At 60.9% G+C, this 16802-nt stretch overlaps 1 protein-coding gene across 2 annotated transcripts in view; it reads right to left on the bottom strand.

Moving 5' to 3' along the window:
* Window positions 1–16802, bottom strand: part of HMCN2 (hemicentin 2) — a 107926-nt gene that overhangs the window by 8910 nt on the left and 82214 nt on the right. For both annotated transcript variants that reach the window (XM_044992679.1, XM_044992678.1), the window contains 22 exons: window positions 16639–16736; window positions 15691–15969; window positions 15157–15347; window positions 14982–15063; window positions 14131–14267; window positions 13577–13718; window positions 12907–13054; window positions 12279–12406; window positions 11812–11968; window positions 11395–11516; window positions 10818–10982; window positions 10590–10697; window positions 10214–10348; window positions 9434–9568; window positions 8384–8574; window positions 7437–7650; window positions 6372–6506; window positions 5961–6151; window positions 4672–4753; window positions 3702–3971; window positions 1480–1629; window positions 29–166 (listed from right to left, as the gene is read on the bottom strand). In XM_044992679.1, the coding sequence (XP_044848614.1) occupies window positions 29–166; window positions 1480–1629; window positions 3702–3971; window positions 4672–4753; window positions 5961–6151; window positions 6372–6506; window positions 7437–7650; window positions 8384–8574; window positions 9434–9568; window positions 10214–10348; window positions 10590–10697; window positions 10818–10982; window positions 11395–11516; window positions 11812–11968; window positions 12279–12406; window positions 12907–13054; window positions 13577–13718; window positions 14131–14267; window positions 14982–15063; window positions 15157–15347; window positions 15691–15969; window positions 16639–16736 (3398 nt within the window). The remainder of the gene's footprint in view (window positions 1–28; window positions 167–1479; window positions 1630–3701; window positions 3972–4671; window positions 4754–5960; window positions 6152–6371; window positions 6507–7436; window positions 7651–8383; window positions 8575–9433; window positions 9569–10213; window positions 10349–10589; window positions 10698–10817; window positions 10983–11394; window positions 11517–11811; window positions 11969–12278; window positions 12407–12906; window positions 13055–13576; window positions 13719–14130; window positions 14268–14981; window positions 15064–15156; window positions 15348–15690; window positions 15970–16638; window positions 16737–16802) is intronic.

Genomic DNA, 16802 nt, shown 5'->3' with positions numbered 1-16802 from the left:
AGCAGGACACACACGCCTGCCTCCTCACCTGTGGCAAACTCCACCTGCGACTCCTGCCTGAAGACACCGCTGGTCAGCGAGAAGCCGTTCCTGGCGCTACCACTCTGATGTGCAAAGGACCAGTAGATTGGAGCAATGATGGTGACCAGGACTCTCATCAGCGGCCCTGGGAGGTGTGGGGAAGGGCACGAGGGTCAGTCCCATCTCAGTCAGGGCTCTCCTGAGGAGTAGCTGTGCGCTCTGGGGAGAGGCGCCCCGGAATCCCAGCTAGCTCCCACCCAGTGCATTGGTCACACTGGCCTTAGCAATTAAATGTGGTCAAAGGTCCTTACTGGGGCAGCAGAATCAGAATCATGATCCTACTCCAGCATGGCATTCCCAGCTCCAAACAGTCTGGAGCCATTCATCCCAGGGAGGTACTAACCCTGTTCTGCTCACATGGGGGACTCCCGTCTGTAGCTGGGTGAGCACTCAGGAGTTCCTGCCTGCTAGCCCTGTGCTCCAAAGAGGGAGCTCAGAGCTTCTCATACCAAGGCATGAGGCCTCTCTGTGCTGGGATAGGCTCCCCCATAAATCAGCCTCCAGGAACCCTTGTTAGGAACAGCTCCCTCCCCAACAGCACCCAAGGAACCCACCAGGGGAATCGGAAACTTAGATCCCAAGGCCAGAAGGGACCATTGTGATCATCTAGTCTGACCTAGACCAGCGAATGCCTCCAAATAACTCCTAGAGCAGATCTTTTAGAGAAACCTCCTGTCTTGATTTAAAAATGGGCTGTGATGGAGAATCCACCAGGAGCCTTGGGAAATTGTTCCAATGATTAATTACTCTCCATGTTAACAATTTACACCTGATTTCCAGCCTGAATTTGTCTAGCTTCAACTTCCAGCCATTGGCTCATGTGATACTTTCCTCTGCTAGATTGAGAAGCCCACTATTAAATACTTGTTCCCCAAGTAGGCACTTACAGACTGTCATCATAGAATATCAGGGTTGGAAGGGACCTCAGGGGAGGTCATCTAGTCCAACCCCCTGCTCAAAGCAGGACCAATCCCCAGGCAGATTTTTGCCCCAGTTCCCTAAATGGCCCCCTCAAGGATTGAACTCACAATTCTGGGTTTAACAGGCCAAAGCTCAAACCACTGAGCTATTCCTCCCCCACAAGTCACCCCCCCAGTTCCCTGACTAGACACAGTTTGTGCTACTAGAGGGTCTCCCTAAAACCTGGGGTGGATTAGCTAGCCAGGGAACAGACAACTGGCTACATATGTGTACGAGTGGGAACGGCAGCATTTATCCACTACAGCCCACTAGAGCGGGTAAAGAACTACCGGCTAAGTCGCTCCGCGCCACTCCCGGCACAGGCAAGTGCACTGTGCAGTGGGTATTTCACCCAGATTTACATCTGGCTTCTAGCCATTTACTTGGCCAGGTAGTAGGTGTAACTGACACAAGACGTATCCCCGGGGCATCACGCACCGACAGCTGGTGGGATATTCCCGATGCTGCTCCGTATGGTGGCCGTGCCAGAGCGGGGATCCTCCATCACGCTGGCGTTCAGAGAGGCAATGCCAAATTCTTGGTCATTAATGATGCCGATCAGACTGCCCCGGACTCTGAGGGGCTCTCCTGAGGGAAGGGGGACAAGGCAGAATGAGGGGGGAGACCCACACTAAATCTCTGCACAGCGAGACCCCAGCCGGCGGGCAGAGGGCCCACTTGGCCGGCGAGGCATTAATCCCTATCTCCCCTCCTGCACCGCTTCATTTCCGGTCCCCAGCTACCACGGGCAGCCTGAGCCTGGCCTGCAGGAGCCCTCTGCCCCTTGCTGCAATACACTGCTGCACCAGCTGCCGGGCACAGATCAGGCCAGCGTTCGTTTGTCACTGTTAGAGCAAGGGCGACGTCTCCTAGGGCAACTGGGGTTCACAGTTCCATAGGACTAATCTGGATGAGCTGTATACACGCCACACCCTTGCTCCCGCACACACATCCTTGCACGCCTGCCCACAGACTAATACACATGCACGGCCACACACACGGTCGCACACAGTCCCATTCAGTCTGCTCTCCGTGCTGCACACGACCATCTCTGGCCTGGGTTTCTCTCTGCAGTGTGTTTCATTTGCTCTTCCTGTAAAGTGTCTGGGCAGTGCCACGGCACCTCTATTACTGCTAATCAGACGGACGCACCGGCAACATACTTCCTCTGCCTAATCGCATGACTGTCTCATCTGGCTCTTCAGTCTGTTCACCAAGAAAAAACAGAAATCACCGGGCCTGGGCATTTAGCAGGTCTCCCGAGACAAAAGAATCAAATCACTCCGGATAGATTCAGTCAAACTCAAATGGGAATGACCAGCCTGCTGTGGGCTGGAGGAGCCGGGGATGCAAGCCGTCATTGCGGCGTCGTGGCACAGGGGCTTAAATGCAGCTTCACGATTCCCTCAGCTCCACCGCAGGGCTATTTGCTTGCAAAGGAGAAGAGTATGGGGAGAGGTGGCAGGATATAAACCAAAGAGAGGCACAGAGGTCCGTTGTCTCACCTCTCGGTGCCGTTCCACAGTACAGGACAAGGGGGGAAAAGAACCAATGAAATTAAAAGGCAACATGGTTTAAAACAGATAGATAGGGAAGTACATCATGACACAGCACATCGTTAACCTGTGCAACTCAGCGCTGCAGGATGCTACAGAGGGAGCATATTAGCTATTTCTAGGAATAAGCATAATGCCTGTGTTACACCAGACAGGATATCCAGGGTAAGGGCTGGTGCAGCAGCACCCCTGTGAGTCCTAACACTTCACCAGTCAGCAGGCGGAACCAGGAACTTCCTCCCCACCCCAGCTGCTTTATTGTGTTTGCAAAGGAGGTGGGGTGGAATATTCCTTCCATCTTATGCATCGAGGATTGGCCATTGCTGGAGACAAGAGACTCGCCTTGATGGCCCATCGCCCCAGTTTGGGAAATGGCGAACCCACTTGATAGACAAAGGCCCCTGCTATTAGCATCTGTGTTCTCATGGGAGCACTCGGCGGGGCACAGGGCCCTCCATACACATTTACAAATGCTACACACACATTACAGCTCCCTGCTGATAAAAATCCTGTGTAAAAACCCTAGACAGGCCAAGAGAAACCAGGTCAGGGAGCTCCCTTCCCACAGGCCGGAGCCTGCCCCCAGCACGCACAGCGGGAGAGGCACCTCTCAGAGCTGCGCTTCGTACCAGGGTACTGATGGGTGAGCACAGCTCCACCGCCGCATCCTCCCCCGCGCAGGCCTTGCTGCCGGACTGAGGGGGCGGGTGCATGCAGGAGCAGGGGTGCTGGCCATAGCCCCCTCCCCAGGGCAGAGAGCATCTGGACCCACTGCCCCAGCTTGGCCAGTGCCCGTCCATTAGGGCAGGAGGGGGAGACAGAATCCTATTGGCTGTAAACCCTATTTGCTCAGCCCCCTCCAGCCATGCTGCCTTCCCAGCGACCAGTCCTGCCCTGCGGAGTGCGGGGAGGGTAGGGTGACCAGATGTCCTGATTTTATACAGACAGTCCCGATTTTTGGGTCTTTTTCTTATATAGGCTCCTATTACCCCCCACTCCCATCCTGATTTTTCACATTTGCTGTCTGGTCACCCTAGGAGAGGGTAGAGGGCACTAAAAGGCTCCCCCGTTTCACGCAGGATCTCCGGCCCCTGGGGCACACACCTCGCATCCTCAGGAAGGCCTGGACGACGGAGGAGCCCATCGGATTGCGTGCAACACACTCGTACAGCCCCGTGTCCGTCTCCTCCACGGCGCTGATGAGCAGTGTGGAGTTGGCTAGGATCTGGACTCGGTGGTTCTCCTGGAGGGGTTTCTCTTCCCGGATCCACTCCACTGTGGGGGCTGGCTCTCCCATGGCCTGGCAGTGCAGCACCACCCTCTCCCCAGCACTCACAGCCACGTCTTGAGGTTTCACACTAAACGCAGGGGCACCTAGACACAAGGGGGGAACCACCCGGTCAGTGCGGCACCCGACACCCGGCAGAGTCCGTGTGTGCTCAGGGGAGCTGAGACCGATACAGCCGTTCTGACATCCAGCTCTGAATAGCCCCAGAGCTCAGAGGAGGTGGGGTAGCTCCACCCGTAATTATTCTGAGGGGCTTCCGGTCAGTCACTAGCGTCTCTCTCAGATGTAACCCGGACTCTTCCAAGAGAGGCGTTCACACACAGTCACACTGGATTTCTGAGGCCCCAGGGGATTTTATGGGGCTGATCCTCGCCCTTGGTGGGGCTGCCAGACAGCTCGGTCATTTTTCCTTCTTGATCTCAGTCCTCTGCCCACATCCCGAGGAGAGTTCCTGAGTCAGAGAGTCTAAGGCCAGAAGGGACAGCTGGTCATCGTGTCTGACCTCCCGTAGATCCCCGGCCCCTGCACCACCAAGCACCGGTGCACTTTACCCAACAGCTGGAGTTGGACCAACGCCTGTCAGCCCTCAGCAGACTGTGTGACTGTGTGCCAGAGGCAGAGAACAGGAGAGACCAGAGCAATGGCAGGGAACTGATCAAGCGGGATACACCCAGTTCGGCCATTTCCCCTGCACACCAACCACCCCCCTCCGCCCCCCGCAGGCATGAGGGCGACACCGTCCGTGAGACTAAACTACCGAGGCGGCCAATGCGGACAGACACTCACTCCGCAGGGCGAGGGTGACCACCTTCTCCACCGTGCCCACCTCGTTCTCCGCCACGCACTTGTAACGCCCCGCGTCGTCGCTCTGGGAGGAGGGAAAGCAGACGCATCACCTACCTTGCTCAAGGCAGGGCTGCACTGACGACTTCCCAGGAGTCCAAGGGGCGCAGCTAATTAGCATAACATCGGGCAGACTGAAGCCCCTTCATCTTTAATACAAACTGGTGGCCACCACGCAATGCCCCATCCGGCCGCTGCAGATGGAGCACGGCAGAGCCAGACCTAGGGCCTCTCCAGGGTCCCCTTGAGTGACAGATGCCAGATCAACCTGGGCCTTATCTGCCGGCCCCTCCTCACAGAGGATGCTTCTGTTCTGAGTTAGGGTAGAGAGTGAAGAATTTCTTTAGCCCCTGTCATGACCCCCAGCGACAAAAGGGGAGGCCGGCCCAGCGAAGAAATCAGTGCGCTAGTTCCTCAGAGGGAGAAGTTACTTCCCGAGTACACCCAGGGCCGCCCAGAGGGGGGGGGGCAAGAGGGGCAATTTGCCCCAGGCCCCGAGCCCCACAGGGGCCCCCACCAGAGTTTTTCGGGGCCCCTGGAGCGGGTCCCTCACTCGCTCCGGGGGGCCCGGAAAACTCTTGCGGGGCCGGGCGCAGGAGCTTCTTCTGTTCCCGGTCTTCACTGGCGGGGGGTCCTTCCTCTCTGGGGCGGAACAACCCCCCGCCGGCGAATTACCGCCGAAGACGGAGTGGGTCCCGCCGCCGAACTGCAGCCCGGTCTTCGGCGGTAATTCGGCGGCGGGGGGCCCTTCCGTTCCGGGACCCGCCAGACCCGTGGCGGGGGCCCCTCTCCGCCGAAGACCGGGCTGCCCCTCGGCGGCGGGTCCGGCTCGGCGGTAATTCGGCAGCGGGGAGGGCCCCCGCGGGTCTTCGGGGCACTTTGGTGGCGGGTCCCGGAACGGAAGGGCCCCCCCCACCGCCGAAGACCCTGGGCCCCCGGAATCCTCTGGGCGGCCCTGAGTACACCTCCGCTGGGTGAACGGGTCCAGAGATCCCAGCCCTGTGGCTGACCCTGCTCGTCCCCAGGCAGCTTCTCCCCTATGCAGAGCACGCCAAGTTTTCGCTAGCCCCGGCTCCAATCCACTCCAGCCACGAGACTCAAAGGAGGGAAGGAAAAATCTGGCAGCACAACCGAAGCGAGAGAAAAGAGAAGACACCCAAGCTCCTCCTCACACACCCCTGCAGTCCTCAGCCCCCTGTCTCCAGGGAGCCAGTGCCGGGACCGGGACTCACCACCGTCCCATAGATGGCCAGCGAGCCGTTCTGGAGCTGGCGTAGGTGGGGGCTGCCCAGCACCGGGAGCCCGTTTTTATTCCAGTGGATAACGGGGGCAGGGTCGCTGTGGGCTTCGCAGTCCAGGACGGCGTTGCCCCCCAGGGGCTCCACCTGGTAGGCACTGACTTCGCCACGGAGGACCGGAGCCTCTGGGGAAGGAGAATGGGTTAGAGACAAAAGTCCTGCTCGGCCTGGGCTATGCGCTCCCGGAACGGCCAGGGCCTTCAGACACTGGGCCAGGCTCTGGTCTCTGTGACGCCGGTGTGGATGCTGGGGGGTCTGCTGACCACAGAGGGGCTGTTTCAGGCCGAGACCAAACCCCCTCCTCTCAGCGCTCCATGAGCGAGCCGCCCCCACCTGCCAAGGTACCTTTCACATAGACGAACGCGACGGCCTTGATGCTGCCCACGCCGTTCTCGGCCACGCAGGCGTAGGGGCCAGCGTCCTCCTTGGTGACGGCCTCTCTCTGCAGGGTGCTCTGCCCGCTCTGCTCCCGGATGCCCGCTGCCAAAGGGAAGCCACACGGGAGGGTTTGGCGGGCAGACAGTGGAGACAGCTCCCCAGTGCATGGTACAATGGAGAATGCAGGGACCTGCCCACTCAGCCACGCCAAGCCCTTGGGGACCAAGAGGTGAATGGGGAAGGGGCTGGAAGGCCCCCAGCCCATACCCTGGAGTCCAGCTCTCCCTTCTGCTCCTGGGGGGAAGTGAGCGACGCAGACCAGGGCTGATCCCCTCACTTCCCAGCAGGAACGGCAGGACCTGCACAACATGGCCACACTTTCCACTTATTCAGAACCTTCTTCTTAGAGCAGCCTCACCGGGGACGATGAAAATAGCAGCACGTCCCTCTCCACCGCCTCTCGCTGAGCGAGCCCCCAGGGCGGTAGGAAGACGCGCTAAAAATAGCAGCACGTCCCTCTCCACCGCCTCTCGCTGAGCGAGCCCCCAGGGCGGTAGGAAGACGCGCTAAAAATAGCAGCACGTCCCTCTCCACCGCCTCTCGCTGAGCGAGCCCCCAGGGCGGTAGGAAGACGCGCTAATTAAGTCTTGCGACTTGCCCCCCCGTGAAGTGGGTTTTCTTAGCCCTGTGTCACAGGTGGGGAGAAGTCATGTGACTCAGACAGAGCCAGTGTCAGAACCCGGACTAAAACCCAGGAGCCCCGACTCCCTGCTCTAACCACTCGACTGCACTTCCTCCCACACACAGCCCTGCACAATAACCTACAGCTAGGTCTGCACCCTGCTACCAGGATCTCTGGGGCCTTTTCTAAGAGACCCCAGTGCAGCCCCCCGGTCACACTCCTTTAGTTCACCAGCTCTTACCCCTCCCACCACATGGGGTCTCGCGCCTTCCTTCTCTGCCTCCCCCAACCCAACCCCCCTCCCTCCATGCCAGCCCCACCGCTCCTGTGGCAGAGTTGGCCCAGCTCACCTCTGACCGGTTTGTTGTTGAGCGTCCAGGTGATGCGGGGCATCGGGTTCCCCTTCGCCACGCAGCCAAGTATCAGCCTCTCACCCCTGTTCAGCGTCCGGTCCCTGGGCTGCTCTGTGAAGGTGGGAGGGACGTGGACGGCGAGCTGGAGCTGCAGCGTGGCTTTCCCAGCAGAGTTTTCTGCAGTGCAGGTGTACGTCCCGGCATCCCCACCCTGCAAGGGGGGGAGGTTCGAGCGAGTCAGTGGGACACCCCTGGGGAGAGGCACTGCACCCCACAAATGAACCGAGCCCAAAGGATTCTGAGTGCTTTTTCATTCCAGCCAATGGGCTGATCCTCCACTCTGAGCTGGGTCCTTTGCACTCCTCAGGATCCCGAGAGTACTCAGCCAGCTGAGATTTCCCTGCGGGTACGTGGGCATGTCAGGGGTCCGGCCAGTTCCTGCTCTCCCTGCCTCAGTATGGGGACCATGCTAGGGGCAGGGAGCAGGGCAGAGCTCTGCTAGGCTCATCCTCGAGAGGTGTTTGTGCACAGATTGATTCAGTGCTTGGTTTTCAAAATTAATTTTTCTCTTGGCAGGACCTGTGTGATCAACATCCCCCGAAACACACGCACAGCCCCAGGCAGATCCACCTGGTGCCAAAGGCGACTGGGCAGAAAGCTCAGAGGCCATTGACTGCAGGTCCTGAAATCAGCCAGTGGGAGTCACTATTAAGTGGGACCAGGCTTCCCCTCCCTCTCCTGCAGCGCCCCCAGCCCGAGAGTACAAGAGCCACTGGGTGTGTCGTCTGTCAGCCCAGGGTGACACTGAGAGGCCACTTCTTCCCCAGATACCTTCTCCAGATGCTCCCTTTACTATCACGCCTGCAGCTAGTCCAGACCCAGAGAAGTAAATGGGACGTGCACCAGATAAACCAGAAAACACACTGCCCCCTTGGGTTGCTTACCTGGGAGTCCTTCACCATCAGCGCCCCAGACGGCAGCAAGGTGAATTTCCCCTCCCTCCCTGGCACCGGGACCCCGTCTTTGGACCAGGTGAGTCTGGGCTCAGGGATTCCCCGAGCTGCACAGGGCAGGAGAACTTGTGAGCCCTCCAGGATGGACAGCTGTGGCCGGCTGGCCTCAATGACTGGGGGCACTGGGAAAAAACAGAGAACGGAAGGCAAAGGATCCCTCATCTGATTTCAGCAGACAGGGTTCCCCTCCCACAGCTACTTCCCAGTGAATGCCAGGCGTGATCCAGCTTTGACTGAACAACTGAGTTTGCAGAAGTGCCCTGCAGTGAGATGCCAGCCCAGCCCCTGGTGAATGAAGATGCTGGAACATCACCCCACCCCAGCCTAGCCACCCTGCACGGTGTTCCTGTTACCCTCTGCCCCGCGTGCTGCCAAACCCCTCCCGCCTCCCCCCGCTCTCCCTCACGGTGCACGGAGACGAATGCAGCACAAGAGCGGACGGGGCGCAAGGCAGAACGTCAGATCCAAACACCACCTGGCTTTGCACCCAGATCCAGGCTCTACATTTCCGGCAGGCCCCTGTGCTACCTCAGACCCAGCCCTGAACACCCTGGGTGCTTGGGGGGAATTTGGATCCAGCTCCCATGCTGCGGCTCAACCCATCTGTAGTAACAGCGAGTTGTGACACTCGGCTCCCAGGCGCTGGTTTGGAGACAGCGCAATCCAGCCACGCTGCCCTCTTCTCCGAGCACAGGAAAGCTGGAGAGTGTTCCTTGTCCAACACCGGTAGGGGACCAGAATGGTGACCAAGCTCTGCTGCCCACCCCTGCATCCCACATCAAGCTGGGAAACACACTCCGTCCTGGGCCCCCTATGGAGGTTTTAGTAACAGATCCTCGCCACCTCCCCAGGCCAGGCAGGACATTCCAGCCAGGCCCAGGGAACAGGGGAGCACATGCTGTGGGATAATGCACAGCCCCCTGGGTTTCACATGCGGCTCTGGGTTTGCGCCGAGGCGTGGGTCCCCGTTCCTGCTCCTACCTTGCACGATCAGTCTGGTTTTCCCCAGCGCTGTGCCCGAGGGGTTCTGAGCCACACACAGGTAAACCCCAGCATCCTCCACAGAGGCCTGGGACAGATGCAGATGCCCATTGGGGAGCACCTTGACACCGGCTCCTGCCACCAGGAAACAAAGATCAGAGAGAAAAGGGATGTGGCAGAAATGAAGAGCAATAGCAGGAAGGCCGGCCACTGGCCAGGCCACCCCGGCCCAAGCGCATTAGTGACTGACTGCCAGACTCTACGCAGGGCCCGCTTCCTCCACACATCACATGCAGCATCCTCCGAGACAGCGCACAACAGCTTAGCTCAGGAAGTGAAGAACCCACCGGAGCCTCCGAAGTGGCAGGTGGAGGCAGAGTGGAATGACTCTAGGTGGCGTTTAGCAAGGACACCTGGGTGAATGTCTCCTTACATGTGCCAAGGAGTATTTCAGGATCACCAGCTGTCCTGATTTCCCGCTGAACTGACTGACGGTGCCCCCTGGTGCCCTCGGACACCGTGCTGGGGTGCACAGGCCTACCAAGCAATGTGCCTCCCGGCGCTGCAGCCAGGAGAGGGTCCGTGAGAACTGGGGATCTAGGGCAGGAGGGGATGGGGGATCTGGAAGTTCCTCAGATAGTTTTTCGCCCAAGCCACTGCCACCCCCAGCAGCGCTCGGGGTGCCAAGTTCCAGTAGCATCACCAGCCCCTCCCAGGGGCTTTGCTGTGGTGGACCAGCTGCTGCAGGCAGTGCTGGGCTCGGCTGGTTTAGCTGCTCACCTGCTGGGATACTCATCCCTTCCTTCTGCCACGTGACCACCGGGCGGGGGATCCCAGACGCTTCGCAGGGCAAGATCACACCAGCATTGACCCGCACCTGCACCATGCTGGGCAGGGGCTTCACCACCGGGGCCTCTGCAACCAAGAGGGGGAACGGTGCCTGAGCCGGCTCCTTCACAGAGTACAACCTGGCTGCTTTCTCAGCCTCCAGGGCTCTGTGGTCAGTACCCAGCCTCCCAGAACCTCTCGGGCTACTCCCGAATGCCCCTTCACGCTCTCTCGCAGGCCTCTCCCCCTCCCACCCTCCCTCTCTGGGGCTGGTGCTGGTGCTCGCCTCCTTCCCCCAGCCTGAAGTGGCCTTGGCAGCTCCGGGTACCTTCCACTGTCAGGAGGAGATGCTTGTGTGCCACGCCAGCGGCGTTCCTTGCCGTGCATGTGTAGCGCCCGGCGTGAATCGGCAGAGCACGGCTGATCTCCAAAGCACCTGGGAACACAGGAGCAGTAAGTAACGGAGGGGGGAGGTGAATAGTGCCCCCTCTTGTGTGGTGAGTGTGCTGCCCTCCCCCCGCTGACACACTCATGTACGGGATGGTGCTGCTGCTACCTGTCGGCGAGACGCGATAGCCACTGCCTCGGTTTCCCAGCTGGGCTCCATCTTTGCTCCAGGACACAGCTGGTGCCGGCACCCCAGAGGCGTAGCAGGTCAGAACCGCTGGGGACATCCTGGGAGCTGTGAAGTCGGTGTGGTCGTCGGCAATCGTGGGAGGGACTGCAAAGGGCGAGAGTCAAGGTGAGCAGGGCTGTGCCACGAAGCACAGGAGCCGGACTCTCCCCTCTGGGCACGGAGTCGAGGCTCCGGGACGCATGTGTGACAGCCGCCATCTTGGCCGACACACCAGGGACTGAACCGGGGACCTCCAGAGCTAAAAGCATGAACTGCCATCTGCTGCAGGTTGAGCCACAGAACCAAGGCGCATGCACGTGCTCCCCACGCAGGCTCACCCAGGCTGCTCGCCCAGAGAACACGGCTCAGTGTTTGCTGTAACCGGGGCTCCAGCCAGGACGTCAGTGCAGGAAAAGCACTGGCTGGAGCTCAGTCAGCTATTTGCGCTTTGGGAAATGGGAAGAGCTCAGAAAGCCCGTCCCCAGGTGAGACCACTGCATGTCCGAGGGCCACTCACCATGCACAGCGACTGCAATGAGCCTGCGAGCCTCTCCTGCGGGGTTCGTTACGATGCACTCAAACTGCGCCGTGTCCTGGAGGCTGGGGCTGGCAATCAGCAAGGAGCCAGAGGACAGTAACCTGGGACACAGAGGGCATGGGTGAGGGGGGGTCACAAACATAAGACCAGACCCTGCCCCACTAGGCTCAGCGATGGCCCCCAGCACCCGATCGCAGCGGCCCCCAGGACAGAGAGGGTCGGGGTCAGCTGTGTGCAGCACGGAGCTAGGGTACAAGGGCAGAAGCAGCATAGCAAGTGAACCACAGGGCAGCAGAACCAGCCACTGGACCTGACGCGCTCTACAAAAGGCAGCTGCACACTTCCCCGAGCATCCCACCCTGCCTGCGGCATGCACGGCAAGGACAGCGCCGGTACCTGTATGGGCTCCGCGGAAGGTCCACATTCAGGAGGTGCCCATTTTTCTTCCACGTCACGTGGGGTTTGGGGAGGCCAGCGGCTTGGCAAGCGAGCGAGGCCGGGCTGTGGGCCGTCAGGGTGAGGTTGGAGGGCCCCGGAGCAATGGCAGGAGGGACTGCGAGGAGCAGAGACAGACGCGATCGGTTCAGGAGCGGATTCCAACCAGCTAGAGGCATTGCTGGAGGGAGGCGGCATTAATGGGGGGCGAGCGCATTGGCTTGGGCCAGTCCAGCAGGAGGCAGAGGGACCCCTTGGAACAAAGGAGAGGGGACGCCAGCATGTATAGGAAAAAGGAGATGGTGGTATCCAGAGCAGAGGCTGTCTGAGATCCATGCAGCATGGCTGGATGTGAACCCTGCACGCCGGGCTCTTAGGAGCCTGCCTCATGCCCAGGTTAGTCCCTTCCCTCCTCGCGCTCCCCTTACCTAAGACTCGGAGGTCCAGGCCTCGTCGGTCAGACCCAGCAGGGCTTGATGCCACGCAGAGGTAATGTCCCGTGTCCTGGACCTGAACTGGGTTTATTCTCAGGGAGCCGTCTGACAGGAGCTCCAATCTGAGGGGAGGGAAGGTGAGTCCATCAGGCCACCGGCCGGTTTGGTTTAATGCCTCGTTGACAGAAAGCAGCAGACAAATAGGGAAACAGGCACTGAGGAGAGGAGAACACTTGCCAGCAGACCAGAGCCATCGTAAGGCCCAGAGGTGGCTACCGGCACAGAGGAGTGGTCCACGCAGGGTGTCATGGCGCCCAGGCTCTGTTCACAGCTTGGCCACTGACCTGCTATGGGATCTTGGGCAAGTCACCTCATCTCCCCTTGCCGCGGCTCGCCCAGCTGTACAGTGGGGGTAATAAACGTGGGTGCTTGCGAGGCTCCGTTCCTTGCTGTTTGCAAGGGACCTGGCCCGCGTAGCAGCCCGGTTACAAACCTGAGCTCACTGGGCTGTGCTGAGGCTCCAGGGACAAAACAGACGGGAAGCGGCTGCTTTCCCACAGCCAGTTTCAAACCGCTGGGCGAGCGCGGCTGTGGAACGGCCCTGGCCCCTGGCCCCGCGTACCTGGGGTTCCCAGCAGGCAGCAGGAGCAGGCCATCCTTCCTCCACGTGTGCTGGGGCGTGGGCCGCCCCTCCGACTCGCAGGGCAGCAGAGCTGACGCGTTCACAGTGGCGCTCACGGCCAAGGGGCCCGGCTTTATCACAGGGGCAGCTGCAACCAAAACATCACCGGAGGTGGGATACGGGCATTGGAAAATAACAGTAAGAGAACCTGGGCCAGTGAGCGGCGAGACGGACTCTCGGCGCTGGCCAAGGCCCGGGGCGGGAACAGCCGGGGAACCATTGACGAGAACAAGATAACGACAATGGACAAGGTAAGCCGGGAATGGAAAGCTGAGGTAACGAGCAGGTCGAAGGCGGACAGCGCGTGGACAGGACATGCTGCACGGGGATTGGTTCCTACCAATTAACCAAGCCAATGCAATGAGATGTGTAAAGGGAGGGACTCCCAAGAGCCCGCCCACCCCTCTGCTTTCGGGGTGACGGCGCGTTGATAAACAGGATCCCATCACACGGTGTATCCCACCAACCCAACTCCGGGAAGGGAAGCGAGGGCCAGAGCGTCTGAGTCAGCCCAGCTCTGCTGACCGCAAGGGAGCCCCAGCAACGGAGTGTGCCGGAGGATCTGAGCGGGGGACTCAGACCTCCCCAGCGGCCCCGGAGCTCTGCTCACTCTGGATCTCCACGTGGAAGTTCAGGCTGGTTCTCCCCAGCGCGTTGCTCGCTGTGCAGCTGTATTCTCCGCTGTCAGGCACTCCCAAGGCCTGGATCTGAAGGAAACGCCCCTGGGCCAGAAACCGCACGCGGGCATCCTCCTGCCAGCACCCAGAGACAAACACCCCATCAGCAGCGCCGCCAGATCTCGATGCGCATCCGACCGCAGGCTTCACGCATAACGAGCCCGGTGGTCTTGCTTCAATATCCCAGAGGCAGCATCCGCAGCACCGAGCGGCCAGAGCTGAGCTGTGCCGGGGGCTGCTGATCAAAGGGACCCACGCACCAGGGAGGGATCCCCAGGGCAGGAGCTCCAGTCCCCTGCCATGCAGTGACGGGAAGCCACCTGGTGCATTGGCTGAGCCACAGAGAGTGGGAGGGGATCTCTCGGGCCCTGACGTGGTCTGGGGAGTCAGCGCCACCTCGCTGAGATGCCAGCCCCTCCCTCTAACCCCCTTGCCACGCACGCCCAGCCTGGTACATTCGGCAGCAGCAGATGCCCCAGCTACACACCTGCAGCAGGGATCCCCCTCGGTGCCACTCAATGTGGGGCGGCGGGTCAGCGTCTGCAGGGCACTCCAGGGAAAGCTGCCCGCCGGCCAGCGCGGTGATGGAGCGCGTCTCACTGGAGTCCCGAACGTTTGCAGGCGCTGCAGGGATGCAAGCCAAATGGGTCAGGCACGTGCTGAAGGGGAATCGCGCCCAGGAGCAGCTGGGAGCGCCGGAGAGAGAGCGCCGTCCCCAAACGGTAACTCCCACTGACCAGCCAACGCCCGAGAAATGCCCCAACCCTCGCTGCTCTGCTTTGCACTAACCCTGCTTGCTCTGTCACCCAGCCCCAGGCTCACAGGGAAGGCACTTACATCCCCCTTCTCCCTTCCACCTCGCTGTTCCAGAAGGGTGGGCACATGAGACGGCCAGGACCTGTGGGCTCAGCTACGATCCTGAAAGGCTCCCACCAGAGGAGAGTGCAGGACGTCCCCCAACACCCCAGTTACAGGAGACGTCTAAGCCCGTGGTCCTGCCTGCACACAGCTGCTTTCCAGTGGCGCTCTACCGGGACCCACCAAGGTTGCTGCATGGTGGAGATTGATACCAACCCTGCATTTCATGCCATTCACCCCAAACCCTTCACGGTGGCGCATTCCCTCCGGGGGCACCATCCGCTCCCTTCCCTGGGCAAAGGGAAGCCAGCAGGGTGAGCTCAGCCACCCATCATTGCTAGAGGCTGATGTGGCCAGCTCTGCCCTACGCCCACCCCCCACTCTCCCAGGGGGCAGGAGTCGCTACTGATGGCAGCGTGGACGTGCCGCTGTGCGACTGGCCTGCGTTCCAGCCACCGGCGCCCCGCTGTGCAATGGTACCTTGTGTCCTGACCCAGAAGCTCTTGCCATCCTCCCCAGCAGGGTTGGCAGCCAGGCAGGTGTACAAGCCGGCATCGTCCGCCTGAGAAAGGCCAGGAGGGAGGGGAAGCTCAGGTGAAAACTCAGGGTGGGAGGGAGGAAGGGGAGCGGGGACGGGAGGGGGAGAAGTCCCCACCTGCACGCTCTCTATCCGCAGGGAGCTCCCGTTCCTGGCCACGATCCCGGGCCTGGCTAGCAGCCGGCCATCCTTCTCCCAGGTGACGCTGGGGGCAGGGACTCCAGCTGCGGTGCACAGCAATTCCAAGGGAGCCCCAATGGCGGCGGCCACCTCCGTGGGCTGGACCAAATCCTCGAGGCGTGGGGGCTCTGCAAGGCACGGCAGGGCTGATTTCACCGCCCCTCCTCCGGACAGGGGCCCGGGAGGGCAGGCGGGCGGAGGGGGAAGGTCCTCCTTGGGGCGGAGCGCGGAGACTCGCTAGGGCAGAGGGATGCCCCTGGCCCTTAGCACCCAGAAACGTAGAGAGCTGAATCGGGCATCGGGCTTCCAAGAGAACAGATTGGGCACTGCCCATCCCCCTCTCCATGCCCCCCAGCTCAGCCCTACCAGCCCAGCCTGCTTGCCCCTCTCCCATCCCTCCTGCTGCCCCCTGCCCTCGCCCCCTTCCAGCCTCCCTGCCGACAGGCTGCGGAGAGGCGCCCAGGCACGTACCCACGACGGAGAGGTGGAAGTGTTTGCTCGCTTCCCCGGCCTCGTTCCCAGCCACACAGGAGTAAATGCCCGAATCGGCTGGCTGCACCGACTCCAGGTACAGCCTTGTGCCCGGGCCATTGGGCACCAGGTTGTTTTGCAGAATCAGGGGCTCGCCATCCTTCAGCCAGGTCAGAGTGGGCAGCGGCGACCCGCTGGCTGCACAGGTGAAGGTCACGGCAGAGTCGGTCACTGCAGTCACGGCCTCGCTGCTCCCCGAGGGCTCTAGGGCTGGAGGCACTGGGGGGAGGCAGAGGCAGCAGACGTCTGTTACCGGGGCCAGAGGAGGCCTCGCCTGTCATTTTCAGATCGCACCTTTGTCCCCCTCACTCCAGGCTGCACCTTCTGTCTCCTGAGCGGCGCGGCTCAGGAGCCAACCCCAGGAGGTGGACGCCCGGGTCAGGGGCCTACAGTGGACAGACGGTGACTTTGCAAAGCACCATTCGCAGTTAGCGGAGACACCCTCACACAGCCTCTGACACACTGGCCACTGGTAGCCTGGCTTGGGTCTGCTCCCGCTGTCCATCCTGCCACTCCTCCATCCTCCGGACAGTAACAGCCAGGGCCCCTCGTCTCCGGCCATCATGCCGTCAATCTCTCCCTCCATGATCGGTGTCACGGTGATTCCCCATCACACCCTGCACTGCCCCTGGCTCATTTCTTCCCCAGCGATCCCCTCCAGCCAACCAGCCAGTGACCCCATCCCCCAAATCTGCCTTTAGCCAGTTGCTCCTCCCCCCACTCCCCAGCCCCTTTCTCCCATACACCCCTTCCCCGCCCCCATTTCCCCACCCCCTCTCTCTCCAGGCTTTCTTCTTGTCCCAGCCCCAGTCGCCCCTTTCCCCCCCACTCCAGGCTCTGCCCTCCACAGCGCACCCCGCGCTCACACAGGTGACATTCCCCTCCTACCCTGGATCTGCAGGATGAAGCTTCGCTCTGCTACTCCCGCCCGGCTGGACGCAACGCAGGTGTAGATTCCAGTATCCGAGTCCTGCACTGGAGAGATCCTAACTCCCAGGGGTGGGGAGTGGGGTAAGATGATGATGAATCAATTCAGAGCACACAAAGGCCAG

Source organism: Mauremys mutica, chromosome 18, assembly GCF_020497125.1.
Source record: "Mauremys mutica isolate MM-2020 ecotype Southern chromosome 18, ASM2049712v1, whole genome shotgun sequence".
NCBI lineage: Eukaryota > Metazoa > Chordata > Testudines > Geoemydidae > Mauremys > Mauremys mutica.
This window is presented reverse-complemented; position numbering and strand designations above follow the sequence as displayed.